This window comes from Nansenia antarctica (genome assembly GCF_963989245.1).
Source record: "Nansenia antarctica genome assembly, chromosome: 4".
NCBI classification, from domain to species: Eukaryota; Metazoa; Chordata; class Actinopteri; order Argentiniformes; family Microstomatidae; genus Nansenia; species Nansenia antarctica.
In genome coordinates this window covers 64,610,064-64,629,596 of record NC_137689.1, presented here as the reverse complement: position 1 = coordinate 64,629,596, position 19,533 = coordinate 64,610,064, and the positions used below count along the sequence as shown (strand labels likewise).

The 19,533-nt window shown below is 47.6% G+C and overlaps 1 protein-coding gene across 1 annotated transcript; it reads left to right on the top strand.

Moving 5' to 3' along the window:
* Positions 1-4,046: 4,046 nt before the first annotated feature.
* prag1 (PEAK1 related, kinase-activating pseudokinase 1) lies at positions 4,047-18,895 on the top strand (the record flags this gene model as incomplete). Its single annotated transcript, XM_080527880.1, has 5 exons — positions 4,047-4,295; positions 4,484-6,051; positions 13,405-13,580; positions 15,868-16,628; positions 17,849-18,895. 5 exons carry the CDS (start codon positions 4,047-4,049, stop codon positions 18,893-18,895), a joined length of 3,801 nt encoding a protein of 1,266 aa, XP_080384006.1.
* Between the last annotated feature and the right edge of the window lie 638 nt (positions 18,896-19,533).

Below are 19,533 nucleotides of genomic sequence, written 5' to 3'. Positions count from 1 at the left end.
GCTGCAGGAGACTCAGGCTCTGCTCGCCGCTGAACCGCCACTTCACCCCGGCCAGCCACGGATCACAGCTGTCTACTGGGACTCCGCATACCTCCGATTTCGGCAGCCTTCGCGAACAACCTGTCGGATGTGGGATACATACAAATCAACCATTTTATTCTTTGGGAATCAATAGTGTTGTTTCGATTGAGTTTCTTCGGGGCAGCATTTGCTGTTGCCAGGCAAGTCGAGAAGTCCGCAGGTAAGCCGAATGAATCAATTGACTCAGTCTACAAAATGAAATAATAATGAGCGTTCTTTTCCTACCAGCCCAAAACATTTGGACTGTTTTCAAGTTTGCCACTCATAGGCTACATTGTATACGACAATTCACTCACCTGTGCATGCATGTGCAATTTGGACAACATTAATGCGCTCTACATGCCGCTTCATTTGCGGATAACCAACCTCATGTCACACAGGTGATGGACTTCAATTGTTATCATCAGAATGTACATGTTTATGTTACAAGAGGCAAGGACAACAGTGTTCAGAGTTTGTCAACATATCTAAATATTCATCAACAAAGCACGTGCTCGGGTAACCGCATTTGATTCTGAAATAATGCACGTCCGTCCAGTCACTTGATACCACAGGGAATCGTCAAGTCGTGGTTAGAAATAGACGAAAATGAAGTTGAGCGAGCATGAAAGATTAAATACTCAACTGCATAGGAAATGCTGATTCAATGCCTAAACGGGTGCGGTAGCCTAATGTACCCCTGCTAACTGAACAGAAATTACATTAATGCGTAAAACACCCCGGAATGTTCCGGCGATCCTTACGATTCGATAGACACGCCGCGATAATCTAGCCCACGTCTTTATTATTGAATGAGTTCCTATTTGATTAATTAATTAGACAGTCATATCACCGATAGAAAAACGTCCTCCCTGACGCGTGCATAATTGTGTTCAAGACTGATTACAGACTTTCAATTGTGTACCAGTCACAGTGTGATTGAAAGTGGATGTATTTATTTATTTGTGTCCAGATGTTTCACACGCACTTCACCGTGTGGCATATGAAAGACACTTTAGATAAGGAACCAATGTACAACAACATATTGTTTTAGTTCTCTCAGCTGTTCTTTGGTAAAGCCCTGCCCTGCCCCACTTTGTTACCAGTCATTATGACTGTCAAACTGTTGCCACTCAGTCTAACATTGTGCGCACAATCTGCATTCTTACCGCAGCAGACTAGCCCTGAGCAAATACAGCGTGGTCAGTTGAGATGTGTTGCTGGGGCGACTGTTTTGCTTCCAGGCGCTGTTATTCCCTGCTAAATAGAGACTACAGGGGGCAAAGAAGAGTGGCAGTGGTTCATTAGGGCAGAAGAGCACACAAAGATGCCTTTATTTCGAGGCAGAATGCCACTAAGTTTGAAAGGACAAAGTTGACCCAGGTCATCTTTACCTAATCTCTACCATCTCCTGCAGCTGTCAGATTCCCTAACACCCTCCTGAGATATTTCACTTCCCAGCTTCCATGTGTTTATTTAAGGCAGAACTTGAATTTGTGTCATGACCATACTCATGGAGAGTACGAGTTCCTGTATTATTTTTTTGGGAGTGTGGTAGTCCCACTCTTGTATTCTTCGGTTTTTATTGGATACGGATAGTAGAAAAAGACAGGAAAGTAAGGTGGAGAGGTATGTCAGCAGGGCATGGGCTGGATTTGAATCCATGCCAACATGGGCATATGTGTGCTTGGTAGGCCATGGTGCTAGACCACTGGACCACCCCAGGCCATGTGCTCTTGTATCTTTACAGGAGAAAGGGGAAAGGACACCCAGAATCTCACTGAAGATTCTATTGTACTCATTTTTAGAGTTGATGGTGGAACTGAAGAAACGGACGCTTCAAGTGGCCAGAATAGTTATAGTTAGAAAGTGGAACAGAAAAGCTATGACTGTTGAATGAATGCATTTTTTAGAAGTAGACCATGTGTCCATACTGTCCACCTTCTTCTTCTGTTTTGCCTCTTCACTTACACATTTTAATATAGGCATCAGTATGTAGGTTATTGGAGCAACAGTTGAAACAACAGCCTTCCTGGTGCTTTATTGAGTCTCACAGAACAAAGAATTATGTAAACAACATGCATCACCTTCCTTCAGGAAACCCACAGCTCCTATGTATATAGTTGGTCCCCATGTTTTGGGAGAAACTGAATTGTTAGTATTGTTCTACAGAGTGCATCAATCACCCCCACTTGCTCAACACAAACATTGGCCTTTGAGATTGAATAAATAATCTCTGTTAAATCCCACTGAACCTGCTATAAGTACTGCATCCTCTAAATGTCTTGCTTTGTGTGTGTGTGTGTGCGTGTGTGTGTGTGTGTGTGTGTGTGTGTGTGTGTGTGAGTGTACATACACACACCTTCTCCAAGGCTTGTCTCAAGGTATGTAGAGGTGTCTGTAGACATGGGGACACCCAGATAGAACAAAACAAATGATCCTACTAAGCATGTTGATTTTCTCACCGCCCTCCAGTCTTTAACAAGAGGGGGGCTGTTGTGGTGTGAGATTCACCCTGGTGCAACTTGCGCCTTTAGACATTCCTGGCATACCGACCTCTGGGATGTCTGAGGCGCTTCAGAGACGTTCTAGCGAACGTGAGACTGCATTCTGAACGCCTTTATGTTCCTGGGGTCATGTGGGCTGAACAGAAACTCTGAACCTCTAATTTAGGAACCCTGGGAACGAGGAACACTAGCGCGGCGCATCTTGGGTTACACAATCAACAACAGTGGAATCATAGAGGGGCTGGAGATTACTGCTGAGCTTAAAGACAGTCATTGTTTCAACTTTTACTGGCATGGACAATGACACTTGATGCATTTGAACCGTTTAGAAATTGGTTGGAAGGTGGAATCGATGGAACATTCTTGGCCTTGATATGACATGTTAGACTTGTCAGACATGCATTATGGGATATTAATTCATAGATAAGATCATCATGAGGTGCATATCCTGTACATTTGTCTAGAGTTGTAGAATCTTCTATGTCTTCAGGATCGGTTGAGAATTCCTTTTTGTGTTTGAATAAAGTGTGATTGGTTTGTCAGTTTTTGGTTGAAGTGGGGGGAAAAAAGTCTTCCTTTCTCTAACACTTGTTCATATCGAAGATTTTATTTGCAATGACTATTGTATACAGACTGTAGACTGTAGATGATTCACTTACACTCTCTGGATAAATGACTTGAATGTAATGCCCATCCTCTCTTTTCTAGTTGGCCTTAAAGAAATGTTGGTACTTTCCACACATAATAGCAGATCTGGTAGGCAAGACAAGTACAGAGGAAAGAATTTAGGAGTGGATCGCACCTTTTGGTTTCACTAGTGGGTGTGAAGTACCGCTCATCCTGCCTCTTATGTAGCACCACGACCCACTGAACTACTTTCCACCAAAAAGGGATTTCTTTTTATTGCTACATGATATACATTTTTGGTAACTGGTAGATCTTTTTCTTAATGCAATGTGTCTCTGCATGTATTTGTGATGAGTCTGTTGACAGACGTGTTAGTGTTAGAATGTGTGTGAAGTCTCCCTAAACTGAGCATTGTATGCCGTGTTGTCCTTATATCTGTAATAACACTGTAATTACTATTGTAACAACATTGTATTGACATGTTGTTATATACCGGTAGTTATTTCTCAATTGCATGATAATGGTACACGGTTTTTACGTGTTAAGTGGAATAACCCACACACATTTATGATGTATAATTTTAAAACCTGCTAAACTACATTGCTATGCAATTACTTAAGTTCAACAGTGTCGTTCCCTGAGTAATTACAGTCTTACTACACAGGTTTAAGAAATCGTCATAATAATGAATATAATTCAGTTTGAAATCTGATTTTACCACTTCTGTCCTCTCTGCAGGCCGCCTTCCTCTCCTGACTCCAAGTGACTCCAGTACCCACCATGCCGGATCATCCCCAGGCCCGTAGAATCCACCCTGCCCGACAGTGACAAGTACAGAACGTGCAGACAAAGATGTCGGCGTGCGGCGAGTTTGCAGAACACGTGTGGAAACCCGGCTCGTGCAAAAACTGCTTCCACCCACGCAGCGCCCACCGACCCAGCGGCAGCGCGCCCTGCGTGAGGGCCAGTCTCGGGGGCGATGAGGATGATGGCGTGACCCTGCCCTCGCCCTACAGCAAGCCCACCATCGCCGTCAGACCTACCATGATGAACCTCGATGCCAACGAGATGCTAGCAGACGTCAACATGAACATAAAGCAGGTGAGAGCTCATCCACTCACTCAAACACAGGCTCACGGCAGAATTTGATTTAATTTTGGTTTAAATTAGCAGGTCAAATTTGTAAACTCAAGAGAAAATGTTTTGGGAAAGATATTCCCTAAATTCACAGTAGTCTGTTAGGTCAGATACCCTGTATAAACATGAATGTGTTTTCTCAATGTGTCCAGGAGAACCCAAAGAGTCCAGTTGACAGACACGGTCTTAAGAAGATGTTGGACTTCGCTCCTCTTTACATTGACAGTAATGGCTGTAACAAGGCTATGAAAGAGGCAGTACTGCAGAACACGGTCCCTGGTAAGATGGACTTCTCTAGCAGGTTCTCTCCTAGTGCCATGTCCCCGCCTCCCCTCCCGAAGGAATCCATGATCATCAGCAGCATCTTCGTGACTCAGGAGGAAGGCCGTGGTTCTCACAGCCTCAAGGAGAACGGGAACTCTACTGAACCTTACAGGCAACAGATCACCAGAAGCATCAAGAGCAGCACTTACAATGGGAACAGTGTGGTGACCAGAGGCTCGTCGTCCACTGTCCAGGAGCTTCAAGCTCCTCTAGGGATCGCCATCAACATCATCGCCACCGCTCCCAGTAACGGGATCAACTCTGGACATACGGAGCCACCACCCAGCACTTCTCCTGCCTCGGCCTTAACCCTGGACTCAAGGAGCCCCGGCCCCCAGCCCTGCGGTCGGACCCCGTCCTTCCTCTCCGAGCCTGCCAGCCCGTCAGACTCCTGCTCCTACCGCAGCAGCACAGACTCCCTCACAGGGCCCGAGGGCTTTGGACAGCTGGGACTAGATAGCCCTCGGAGCCGCCCTGGCTCGGCCTCAGCCAGCTCCCCCTCGGACACCCCCAACGGGCAGCCCAACACCTCAGAGCCCATCTATGCCGAGAGCACCAAACGGAAGAGGAGGCCTAATAGTGAGGGGAAGCCCAGCCAGCATCAGCGCTCGGAGCTGGAGGTGGAGGTCGTAGGAGAGGGTCAGAGGGCAAAGATCACAGTCATGGCGGCCCACACGGAGGAGAACAACCGGACGTTCTACCTGAGCAGCCCGGACTCGGCCGTGAGCACTCAGTGGCCCCACTTCAGCCCCACCCTCCTCAAGGACCCCAGCAGTCCCACCTTCAAATGGCCCACCTCTTCCAGCTGCACAGGCACAGAGATGCCCCCCCAAGCCTTCCTCCAGCCCAAGCCCCAGGGCAGTCCACCCATACCCCCCAAGAGGAACAACCGCTCGCCCAGACTGGGGACCTCTAGCCTCTCCCCAGCCGCACTCCCTGAGGCCACCGTCCATGCCTTCCTCCTCTCCCCTCGGGACAACCAGGTGAAGCCCCAGGTGGAGACCCACACCTCAGCCCCGGAGCGAAGGCATAAGCCCCACAACACTGCCTGGAACTGGGAGGGCCGGATCGAGGAAGAGGAGGAGGGGGAGACGGAGGAGGGAACTGCCCAGGAGACAGCCTCTCGCAGCAGGGTGACGGGGCTCATCAATGGGGCGGCTGTCTGGAGGGAGTCCAGGGATTGGAGACCGGCGGCACACAGTGAGGGCAGCACCCCGCCAGGCACGACCAACAATGGTGCCAGTCAGAAGCAGGCAGGCAGCAGCGAGGAGGAGGGCAAACATAGCGGGAGCATGTTGGCCAAGACGACATCGTCTCGCAGCACGGACCTCACAGAGGGGAAGAGTGCAAACCATGACCCTACTCCTCCGCCCCCACCGCCAAAGAAGCACCACAGGTAAGAGTGCCTTTTGTCACTCAGGTCATTGAGAGCGAGCTGTGGTATTTCTAAGAGTGTACAATGAATTTTTGGATTAGATTAGATTAGATTCAACTTTATTGTCATTGCAAAGTACCAGACAACGAAAAGCAGTAAAAGGGAGGTAAGTCTAGAGCAGGAAGTAAATGGGGGTAGGTCTAGAGCAGGAAGGCCAAGATGACAGGCCGGAAACAAAACTGGTTTATCTTGTACCTTTGCTCACTCATGGAGTATGCAGTATCACTTCAACTTAACCGCTGATGTCTAGTGCCATATTGATGAAAGAGACAATATTTAAATAGGATATGTGTTCCATGTATTCGGATAAAACATGTTTCCCATACAGTTCTGACAGAACAGAATGCAATGTAGGTTACATATGCTATGTAGAAACCATCATAAATATAGGCCTAATGATAGCATAACAGTAATAGGACTCCCGCTCCATAAATGATGATGTTTTAATGTTGCTACTTATTTGCCTGTTTGAAGCTCATGGTGGAATGCTTTCTGTGATTTAGGCTAGTCAGTGTACTACTAATTCATCCATCCATAGATTATACACTGCATTAGGCAGCACATAAATGAATGCAAGACATTACCAAACACTTTTCATGTCACATTTTCTATTCCCATCTTCACTAAAAGGATTTTGCTGTTTGATAATCAACTATTCACTTTTTGGACTATTTTGGGAACATTCATTTTGATAGATTTACTCCCCTGTGGAACAATTGATCAGCTGAGTGAGGCCGCGATGATGCAGGAACGTGGTTCTCTGTGTGTCATAATCAAACGCTTCTCCTTTGTTTGTGCGATGATGCGCGTGAGCCTACTGTGATCTCTCCTTTCATAGTGTGATTATTCAGCCAGTATCAGCCACCATTCTGGAACCTTGGGATCATTCAGACTGTTCCGGAATGCCTCTGAATGCATTCCTTGTTCCATTAGAAGGAGTATCACTTTTTCATTCTCATTTACAAACAAAACAAGCTGTAAAAGTGTACCCTGTCACATTGAAAATTTGTTTTGGCTGGTGCACAATGCCTGAAGCTGGGAAAAAGGAGGCCTTGTTGTCCATTGACACGCTCACACAAAGACAACAGTGTTTTTGATATGCATTTAACTAAGTTGTTTCTGCGATTGTCATGGGATTAAAATCATGTTTTAACGTTGTGACCTAGAGTTGCACAGACATGTCGAACATAGCGCTGACACTGACATTTTACTTGTATTATTTTGACCTCAGGCCTAGATTATTAATACATGTAGCTTTCTGAGTCAGAGACCAAAAGCAGAAGGAGATGATATGGACTGCCATCAAATGATCACTTTAAAATAAACCTTGCTTTGTCAGGTATGTTTAGGTTTAGAATAAAACTGTGATTTCTTCACGTCCTTGCAGAGTGTAACTCTGAACGTACAGCTTCAGGTGTTTAGTCAGCAATGCCATGCTGGGTCTGCAGAGAAATTGTTTTGTGTTTTTGTTTTGTGTTTGGTAATCCTTAGTGTGTTTGAATTGGTCTCAGATCATCTTTGATGAGCAGGGTTAATTGGGGCAAGGATCACAGTGTTTGTATTTGAACATGCTGCTTTGACAATACCAACCACCGATTCTTCCCAACTAACTCTCTACTTTGACATTTGAAACTCTCCAAAATGATAAACATTTGTGTCAAAGTTGGCCGACTTTCAGCAACACTAGAACCCTGTTGCTGATCACGTTTCGGAGACCCTTATTTTCGTTGTAATACTAGTAAGGCGATGCATCTCTCTCCCGATACATTTCTAGCATGCTGCACTGATAAAAATACACCTTCTGAGTGCGTGTGTGAACACGCCTTGCCCCGCGACCGCCATGCCTTCCTATCCTGCGCTTCTTTGTTTTCCTACAGCTTTGCTGCTACAGCACACTCCAGACCTGACCTGCCACACCACAAGCTCTCTGTACCTAAACATCAAACATTTACGTTAACCCTTGCATAGTCTCAAGATGGCAACAATTTCCACCCAACACAATGAACTCAGGAAACAGTTGGACAGACTTAAATCCCAATGTCGACAAAGTAATCAAAAATAATTTGAAAAGAGTGTTTGAAAAAACAAACAATTGATGTGGTATTTCCATGAAACGAAGGAAAGCGGGCAACCCTCCCATATCCTACGAAGCAGGATTTGTATGTGGTGAATCATTTACGAACCCCAGATGGTTTGGAAATATGTCTTTGTCACAGGCTTGATCACAGCCTTTGATCACAGAGGAACCAAATGTCCCTACATGATGTGTGGTAAGGGGGTCAGTGACACTTTGAGGCAGTCTTTAATCTCTAGTGACGGTTCAACCAGTCACTCCTGGAGCGTCTCACCCCCAACCCAGAGGAGTGTAGTGGCGGAGTGGGGTGGGTGGGCGTGTCAGGTGGGTCATAACAGGGCGCTGCAGGGGGCTCTGTGGTGGAGCAGATTGTTGCCCCAGGCAACTTCCCAAATTGTCCCAGCCAGGCTAGAGAGGTGCCACCCCCAGCCAAGATCCTCCTCACCTCCCCCCCCCCCACTCCTAAGACCGGCTTTATCCCTTCCGGATGACAGAGAATAGATAGAGAATAGATAGCATCTAGTTGCTGGGTTGTTGCTGGGAATAAACACCACGGTGAACGGGGTGTTGTGTGGACGATACGGGTGTTCTGATTTGCCGGATTTAACTGTGCCATTGCTTTTTTCCCTGGAGAGAGAGACTTTAAATACACACTTGACTCTTGTTGGTGCTGGAGAGTGTTGTGTTACGTCAATGTGTTTTTTGAAAGACATTATCAGATCTGGGTGAATGATGCGTTCACTGCCCACGCATGGACCATTACAGCTTCGATGCGAGGTACTGTATGCTACTTTTCTGATATACCCATCAGCTTAACTTAACAGATTCAGACAACTTTATTTGTGTTTACTTGTTGTGTTGGTGTTGTTCTCGGTTGTAATTTCAGGCTCACACCTAGCTAATTACTCTGGTTATAATTTAATTTTAATTTTGCCATTTAGCAGACGCTTTTATCCAAAGCGACTTACAATTACCAATTACAGGGACATTCCCCCTGGAGTAACTGAGGGCTAAGTGGTTATGTTACCTTTGTGACTAGAGAAGATATGTTTTTAGTTAACTTAAAGTCTAAGGTAGATACTGTATGTAGAATAAGATGGTTGTCAATTGAAGCAGAGGATATGTTGCCGAGTGTCTGTAAAATCATTTGAATCGAATCATTGGGCATGGGTACAGTATCATGTGATTGGGAGCAGTGACAGCAGTGAAGGTTGTTGTTTTTCTTCTTCAGAATCCTTTTATAATCAGAATCAGAATTCTTCTCTGGTTGGTTGTGTTCTATCTGGTATATCTTCTCCATCTTATCTGAGATGGGAGGTTCTTGTCACCACCCCGTCGGTCCACCTTGCCCCAGCGTGGCGGTGCCAAGGGCTGGGCGGTCAGCTTCTCTCTCACCCTTCCTGGCACCAGCCCTGCTGATGCATGGCATGCTGCCCAGACCTGGCTTTTCGAGTGAGAGGGTGGGAGGGTGTGGGTGGGGACTCCTCTCCTCCTGATTGCATAAACCTCTGCATTGCCTCCCGGTTTCTTTTTTTCATCTTCCTGGGTTTGTGGAAGGAAGTAGGTAGTCATGTCACGGAGAGTTGATGGGGGTGAAGCCTAAGATCCATGAAATACTTGGTGGTGTATCTGAATGCTGAACGGGTTAGATCCTAGGAGCAGGACTGATGATGAGGACCTTGAGGACCCATCAGCCCTTGCTCTAATACCCAGCAGCCTTCAGCAGCAGTATGCTCTGTAGAACCCACCGCACAGCTCATTGCTGCTCTGTAGCTTTGCTCCGTACGTGTTATGGGTACAGAGGCCGGCCGCAGCTGAGAGAGGGAGAGGGAGAGGAAAGGAAGGAGGGAGGGAGGGAGGGAGGGAGGGAGGGAGGGAGGGAGAGAGAGCCCTGTAGCTAAACATTAATATCTCTGGCAGTGGTAGCAGGTAGAGATGGTTTATGACTCGTTATGACCGCCCTGTTGTTCATACTGTATTACCCTGTTTGTTGAGACAATGGGGACCATTCTTCTCCATAGAACGACCAAGAGCTGCCCTTACAGTAGGCACGGCAGCAGCCTTGCAGCACACCATCATCAGTGTGAATCACAGGACCGTCTAGAGTCGGTTTGAACTCAAGTCCTCTCAAATAAAGAATTTAGTTCATAGAGTAGAGTGCGTATTTCTTGTTTGAAACCCACTCCGTTGTCTGTATCTGTGTGTGCGCCTGTGCCGCTGTATCTGTGTCTGCCGTGACTCTGCACAGTATGTAGTCCTCATGCTACTTGTGTTGGTACAGTATTTTTAACCTTGCCAACACCATGTTTAATTAACAGCATAGCCGATGCTGCAGTGCTTCTCTGGAACACACACAGGCTATTTACGGTCCAGTAATGGTGGCCAACATCCATAATGATGCTGCTGGGACTTCATATGATAACATCTACTTAGCTGGTTCCTTATTGATCAACAGCACACCTAGACAATTATAGACTGCATTTCCCATGAGAGGCTAATAGGAATGCATTTTGAAGCCCACATTAATGTATTGTAGTGCAATATCAGAGTGGATGTTGCTATTCGCTATTTCTGGCAGCATAGGTCCCATATGGCTCTCATCAATGACTCTCATATCAGCCTATCTGCCTGCTCCACATTGATTGCTTTGGACTTGCCAAGGTCACTATCCTTTAAAGAGAAATTATGTCCTCCACTGCGCCCTAGGCTGTCCTCCCTATTCCATTTCTCTCTCAGAGAAGCACATTAGTTGTAGCTATCTGAACTTGTGCCATTTTCAGTCCTTGAATATTCTAAGCACACTGAGCCATAGCTTGGTTTGTTATTTATGGCCTGTAAAAAGAAGTGATGATACGATATGTAAGAACGTGAGCTGGCGTGGGGATGAAAGTGCTGTGGTGGTGGTTTTTGTTGTCTATCTGGTTTGTTGACAGGTATAATGCACTGTTTACATCCAGCATTTGATTACCGGTAAATGTGTATACACTAGCACCTAAATCATCCCTCATTTGACACGTAATTTTTCTCAGATTAATCTTAGCACAATATCTATTGAAATCATGACAAAATAGCGTACACACAGGGAATAATGGATCCCTTACCTTTTTCCCCCAAACATCATCTGACAACGTAGTCCTACTGTTTTGTCACATGACTTGTAGACAGGGGTTGCAAGCATGAGGTCTACTTTTAGTGTCACCGACACCTAGCCTAGCAGTTTCTTTAGCTACCGCAATAAAGGGCTCTATGACCCAGGAAGTGAGAATGGTTTCTCTCATAGGGCTTTCACACTGGCAGTTCCGAACGCCGGTTCGCGTTCGCGTTCGGAAACCTCCGAACGTTGGCGCTGTCTGGCGAACGATACAGGCTCGTTCGCCAGACAGCGCCAACGTTCGGAGGTTTCCGAACGCGAACCGGCGTTCGGAACTGCCGGTGTGAAAGCCCTATCAGTGGACTATAATCCACCACAACACCACCGCAGGATAGCGGGGCTCAGCTTTCAACCCTGCCATCTGTAAAGTCCCCATATAGGCTTCCTCCCCTCTGCTCAGGTCTTTAAAATACCATATGTGTGTCATGACATTGAGTGTCAACAGGTCCTCTGCTTCTTAGCACCGTGTTTACGTTCTGCATGGTACTTCGCCAATGCTGTTGCAGAATATTCAGTAATCTCTGTCCAAAATACTGTACCCAGTGTTTCCCAGTAATTTCCTACACTGTGGTGGCCAGCCATAGTCTCGTAACGGACCGAAAATATGATGTAGTCAGTGTTTCTGTGTATACTGTATATGGCACATGTACTGTATATGGCACACAAGGTGAGCCTTTCATGTGTGTCTTTTGTTGTGTAAACAAAGACTCAACCTCTTTCTCAAGGTCCTCTTCTATCATGTGCCCTTGCACGAAGGACACATTCATCCATGCACATCTCTACATTTACTCCCAGAGCATGAAGAATGACAGTTACATTCCTATACTAAGGGGGGGGATAGAGGAAAATCTGATGTTTAGGATACCAATGAACTCATTAGACTGAGAAACACACACACACACACACACACACACTCTACCCATTACCAATGCCCCCACCTCCACATATTCACTGGCTTTCATCATCATACGCCATTGTTTGTCTGAAAAATGATAGTAGGAACCCAGTCCTGCTCATGCAGGAGGGTAAACCTCCGCTGCTGTTTGTTTAGTTGATTTACGATGTGATTGAAGTTAAAGACATGGCCGCTGGAGAGAGCAGCCGACGGGAGCCCAGATGAAGGGGCTGAAGCTCCCGCTCATCGGACCCATTAGCCCGCATAACGAGCAGCCTCAATGGGCCGTCACTCAGATTAATTGGGGCCCATGATTAGGGAAAACTACCCAGGGGAATAGGGGACTCCTCTCATTCAGACAGGCTATTGTGGCAGGCCAACGGAAAAACGCATTCCTTTATCTTAGTCATCTGTTTAGAGTAAAGCTTGTGCAGATTATTAAGAGGATCCGGCAATTGAAGGGGGGGGGGGGGGGGGGGGGGCTTTAAAAGAGCTATCCCCAGGCAGATTTTCAAAAGCAAAACTATTATTAATATATTATACTACTAACAATAGTGATTGTTCACTCAGCAACTAACTATAGCGTTGAGCGTCTCTTTGATGCGTCTCTTAGATGGATTGGCATTGAAAAGACCTCACGTGTTGGACTGCTGCATATGTAGCCTGTAGACACTATGTATATAAAGGTCAACACTGAGTGGGGGGAACTGTGTCTCTTTTTAAACGAGGAAGTGAAGATATTTCTGATAGTCTTGTGTTCTTTTTAAAGATAAAAGACTGGTTACCTCACAGTGGCTTATTGCAGTTACAGACAGGATTGGGATATCTAGATCAAGGGGAAACTAGATGTTGTTTATTTTCTCTCAGAGATAAAAGTACTAAACAGCCTCTGAGGGGAAGGTGTTGTTCACTATTGAAATGCTTTCAAAGTTCTCTGTATTGTAAATGTTGCGATGCGATAGAGATTTAGTTTATAGTTGTTCTAAAATATTGACAATTCTTCCCATTATTGAATTTTTGTTATGCTAGCTGATCGAGAACACTGGTAATTTCTTCGGCATGTTTACAGTCTATCCATGTGACGTTACAGGGAACTTCCTGTTTGTGTATGGAAATGCAGTGACCACATTGACCTGTACACATGGAACGTCGACAGACCAACAAACATAGTGTCCTTGTTGTTCCTCTGTGCAGGGTGTCTGCTAAGATGAGCCAGAGCACCGTGGAGCTGGACCGCTGCAGCCAGCAGGGCTCCATGGAGAGCCTGACAAAGTCCCTCCGAGGCCTGGGCAGCAGCAGCCTCCTCACGGCCTCCACAGACAGCCTCCACAACGACTCCTCCCCCTCCTCCAGGGCCCACTCTGACACTGGTGAGTAGGCTGGACAGCAACAAATACTGTGGGGATGTGCTCCTGATGGTGGTACTACTACTGATGACATAATGGTCATATTAACGACAGCACACCACCTGTAAACACTTGAGGGTTTCCCAGGATGTGGAGCCAGCATGTATAGCTGTAACAGCAACAAACACTGGGAGAGTCCCAGATGTCCAGGGTTCTCCCCAGCTGTTTTGAACAGCATGGCGCTGGATCGCATTCTCAAAACCCGACTCACATTTCTTTGTGTCAAAATGCACAAAGAATACAGCGAAAACTCTGAATTCACTGAGGAACATCGTAACGCTTTCACTTTCACTTTAGTTTTTGCTTTGGGTTTAAAATTGGGTTTTTCGAAGAGCATCAATCATTAATACAGCATTTATTTATTTTTTAAAGTAAAAAGGTAAATATACCCTATATAGAAAATACTTTGTAAAAAAAGACAAATGACAATATTAAACACCAAAACAGCATACAAAGACTAACAAGAACGAAAATAGCATGACCATAAACAGACATAAATAAAATAAAAACAAACAAACAAAAAACATCAGTCAGGTAATCTATAACCGTGTCAGTAGTGGATGCTAATACAGTATAGGAGCATAACACCCACACCACAACCTAGGAGCTACTTCAATCTGGGATCAGTGGAAAATGTATCCTCTGAATGAATAGGAAGAAAGGACCCCATAATTTCTCAAATTTATTGGAGTGATTTTTTTGCACTGAGAGCATTTTGGTTTTTCTCCGACTGTCTCTGAAAGGGTATTAAAGATCTCTGTCCAATAATTATGAAGGGATGGGCAAAGCCCAAACATGTGTATAAGGTTTGCGGGAGATTGTTGACATCCATCACAGGCTGGTGCCACACCGTCATTCATTTTAGACAACCGAGCCTTAGTGTAGTAGGTACGATGTACCAATTTACATTGAATAAGACCATGTCTTGCACAAATAGAAGACCTGTGTAAACGCATCAGAATCTCCGCCCAAACTTTCTCTGTATTGCTTCCCCCAGATCCACTTAGTTCCCATAGGGTCTTTATAAAGTCGAATGACTGGACGTAAAAGATACATTTGGTCATAAATATATGAAATTGTGCCTAATACTATTCCTCATTCTATTACATGCATTACAATGAGCCCGTCCTCCGATTTCTACCTCCACCAGCCACGTCATGTGTTGGTTTAGTTTCTCTCATTTGTGGTAGTAGTCACGTTTGACGATAGAGGAAGCCAATCCACTGAGAAAGTTAGCCGAAACAATGAGAAGAGGAAAGGCTTCACAAAGACAAGGTCATGGTAACAGAAGTCGAGTGTTCGCTTGGTTGTGTCGACTTCCTCTTCTACAACTGCATGTCTGTGTGACAGGGCCTTTTGTTTTCAGTCCTTCACCTTTTCCACAGATTGGATCAGCATGCGCAAGTCTGACACCAGCGTCATCGTCTCCATGTTCGTCTTACAGCCCTGTGCCTCCCAGGCGCCGTTAATTGGTCTCACTTCCTGGGAAGTGTTTGAAGAGATAATTATGGACTTTGATAAGGACTGAAATAAGGGCCTTGGCCGTTTCATACTCACTGTACTCTTTCCTTAGTGTTTCCCCCCACCAAAGCACTCATTTGTGCAAAACACTGCAATTATCTGTCTCTCTGGGACCGTCAACGTCAAAGTTTCACATTCTTCTTCTACGTTAGTCTTTAATTCCTCGTTCCATAATGCTACAGCAGTCATTCTGACCATGAACTTGAACCTTACCTTCAGTCAGATGAGATGAAATGTGATGAAATGTGTGTGTACTGATATGACTAAGCTTCACAAAGACAGTCACCGTAGGGAGGGACTAGGTACAGGATGGGTGCAGCTGTGAACAGCTCCTGAACCGCTGCCATACAGGGAGATGTTGTGGGAAAATGTGGGTTCATGGGTAATGGAGTCACAAGGACACTGGGACACAATGGCAACCGACTATGTGATTCAATACGAGCGCCGTAGGCGGCTCCTGGTTAAACAGTAACTACCAGCAGCAGTTAATGCCCCTGCATGCACCTTGCTCAGTGTGTGATCAGACTGAACCCTAGTTGAACTCACTGGGCTCATTGTGTTTATGGCACAGTACCTGTTCACTTCTCCTGACCCGCATAGAAGATCCCTCAAGAGTGCTGTGTTATATAAGCGGCCTTGTTGATATCTTTCCACTCTGCTCACCTTTTATCTTGTGTCAGTGTGAGCTCCAGTGTGACTGATGGCTGATGTCATGTGTCTCTCTCTGCAGGTTCCCAGGATGCCCCTCACCTGTCCTGCTCCTCTCCCTATCCCAGGAGCCCTTTGGCCTCTTCCCCAGGATCCCCATACCCCGACCCATTCTCTAGCAACAGCCTGGGAAACCAGCTCCAACCGCCGCCTCTCCCAGAGAAGAAGCTGGTGAACCGCACCGTCTCCGCCCCTGCCAGCGCGCCCGGGAAACCCCTGGTCCGCACATACCCCCGCCTGCCCTTCACCGGCTCGGAGAGCAATGTGTGCCGTCCAGCGGGGTCCCAGTCCAGCCTCCCCTCCAGCCCCGTGGACCCCCGGCCCCTCTTCTCCTCCAGCGAGTCTCTGGAGCGCTGTCACGCCCCCCAGGCCCGGCCCCTCCGCTCCCGCACGCTGGATGAGCCTCTGAAGACGCGGGGTCGTCTGGGGGCCCACTGCCGGGGGAGCATGACCACCTCCTCCTCCCCCCAGCTCAGTGTGCCCTTCTCAGCCTCCGGACTCAGCGCGGGCTCCAGTCTGCAGCTGCAGACCCTCCTCAGCAACATGGACAGCCGGGAGGGCATCTACTCCAAGCTGGGAGGCCTGTACGCCGAGTCACTGCGCCGGCTGGCCCTGAAGTGTGAGGACCACTTCACCCGTAGCCAGAAGAACCCGCTGCGCTTCGACGAGAGCAACTGGTCCCTCTTCAAACTGACCTGCAACAAACCCAGCTGCAACGCGGGCGACGCTGTCTACTACTCTGCTGCCTGCGCCTCCGATCCCAGCAACTCGTACGCAGTCAAGGTATCAGGATGCACCACAGACTCTTTCCAATACTGCTTTCTGTGTTTTCATTTCTTTTGGGCCCTGTAAGCGAACCAAAAGGTCTATCATGTGTTGTGCTTAGATTAGACAGTTATTTCAAGGAGTCTGATGTTTGCACATTGTAGTGTAGACAAAACAAAGACGGCCCAAAAATGTAAAAAAAAAAAAAAAGGGAAAACTGAAATTATAAACAAGCAGGGTGTGTTACTGTATCTCTCTAATTACCGTGAGAAGAGGTTCTCTTCATAATCTACGGATCAAATTCAGACTTTTATTTTTTTTGGGGGGGGGGGGATTGGACCATGTAAGAGCCACTCATCAATCAAGGTCATCTTTCCCCTCGTTAAAGACTCCCTCGTTAAACAATAAAGCGTGTACAATGCAGTAAGCTGAGCTCTTAACGAGCTCTTTGACTGCTCAGAGGACCGAGGGTGGGGGGGGGGGGCGGGGGGGTCGAGCTGCGGCCCCTCCTCTTGTTTGTTCTCAGGAAAGGTCCCAGCGTTGGTGGAGGCCTGCAGGGCATGTACTGTAGAGAGGGTGTGCATTCATTCTCTTTTCTGACCTTTGGCCCAAAGTCATTAGCGACGTGTTAAGCCACTAGTGTGTGTGTGTGTGTGTGTGTGTGTGTGTGTGTGTGTGTGTCGTTGCCTGAGGGCCCGTACTCTTGCCTAATGTTGCCTGGATCCATTAATCTTTTCATGCCGGATTTACAGACGGACCCACCCGTTGTCAAGGCCTACACACACACACACACACACACACACAGCGGCAAGTCTCCCCACGTCACAGCGTATGGACTCATCCAGCTCAGATATTAATCACCAGACTGCAATATGTGGAGTCAGAGTTAATCACTGTGTGTCGTATCAGAGCATTGCTCCAGCTGTGTGTGTTAGAGCAACGTTTGCCTCTGCACATATTGGACAGAGGAAACCTCATTCATCTGAGCTTGGAGTTCGACAGTAATACCACAACTCTCCTTGAACTGTGTTCATGAAGCAAATTAAAGCTTGATGACAGTGAATGTGAATAATAATGTCTAACAAGACATAAGCAGGGTGTATATCAATGTCACATCAACTTGAAAGCTGAATATTACAGTAATCTCTTTTGTAATCTCTAATTTTGGAATTCTCTCTCACAGGCTACATGGTGTTTTGTGACTCTAACCACTGTGTCTCCCTCTCCTCTCTGTGCAGATCTGTAAGAGCCAGACTGCAGAGGTGAAGCAGGGCCACTTGTACGGCCTGTCCGTCCAGCAGAGCATGCCCCCCCACTTCAATCTCCAGCAGGACTGTGGCCACTTCATCGCCTGCGTGCCCCAAAGCATGCTTCCCTCGGAGGAGGCCTCCCTGCCCCCCTGCCCCAGCGCCTCCCAGGGGGACAAAGAGCGTGTGGTGGTCATCACCCGCGAGGTGCCCCAGCAGAGCGCCTCCGACTTCGTGCGGGAGTGGGCGTCCTTCCACCAGGCCCAGCCGGAGGTGTACGAGCGGCGTGTCTGCTTCCTCCTGCTGCAGCTGTGCAACGGCCTGGAGCACCTGAAGGAGCACGGCGTGACCCACCGCGACCTCTGCCTGGAGAACCTCCTCCTGGCACCCCACCGCCGCCACGGCCACGACCAGAAGCACCTCCCCCGCCTGCTGGTCAGCAGCTTCGCCAAGTCCAAGCGGCGCAGCGCCGAGGACTCAGCCGCCGCCAACGACCCGCGCCTCAAGAGGGACCACGCCCGCCTGGCGCCGGAGATCGTGTCGGCGGCCCAGTACCGCAAGTTCGACGAGTTCCAGACGGGCATCCTCATCTACGAGCTGCTGCACCAGCCCAACCCGTTCGAGGTCAGCCCCAAGCTGAAGGAGCAGGACTACAGCTGCGAGGACCTGCCCGCCATCCCCGGCGTGTCCCTCTACTCGGCAGGCCTCCAGAGGCTGGCCCGCCTGCTGCTCCAGCCAGACCCCATCAAGCGCATCCACATCCAGGAGGCCAAGCGCATGCTGCAGAGCCTCCTGTGGGGCCCCAGGCGGGAGCTGATGGAGCAGCAGTGGGACCGGCCCGGGGAGCCGCCCCGCCACGAGGGCCTCCTCAACTGGCTGGACGTCAAGAGGGCCCTGCTCATGATGAAGTTCGCCGAGCGCTCGCTGGAGCCCGAGAGGAACGCCGAGCTGGAGGACTGGCTGTGTTGCCAGTACTTCTCCTCCGCCCACCCTCTGTCCCTCTGCCACACAGCAGAGCTGCTCTACTCTCTCAAGTGACACAAATGACGATACGCTGCTGTGTGAGTGAGTGAATGTACGGATATGTGTCGTAGAAAAAAACGTTCTGCCTAGGTTGTTCCTTCCTCATCCGTATCCGTGGATACGACACTCAAAACATAGAAGAAAATAATGTGAACCTGCCTGTCTTCTCTACACCCAAATGCATGAAAGCGAGGCGTCACTCTCCCGTCCAGCCCTCCTGTGTGTTTCTTGATACTCTTGTGTTTACTGTATGAACTCTAGACACTACTGGGGGGGTATGGCACAGTCTAAAGCACGGCCAGGAACGGACAGCCTCACTGTAAACCCTCACGTCAACCAGAGGATTCAGATCAGGCAGATAGATTGACACTTATCGACCCCAATGTGGACTTCTGCACAGTATTGAAGGGTATATACACACCCACAAAGACTCAACTGTAAGTGTGACTGTCTTGTGTCAACTTTGCTTCTCCTACCGTTCTTCCCTCAATTTTCCGAGAAGAGATCTATCAAAGTCATCGCTATTATGTCTGTCAAACAGCTGTTGACGAAAACACTTATTTGTGCCTGTGCAGCTAACTTTTATTTCCTGTCAAGGAGATGTAAATAAAGGGTCACACTCGAAGGCGTTTACACTACTAGCCTGCATTAGT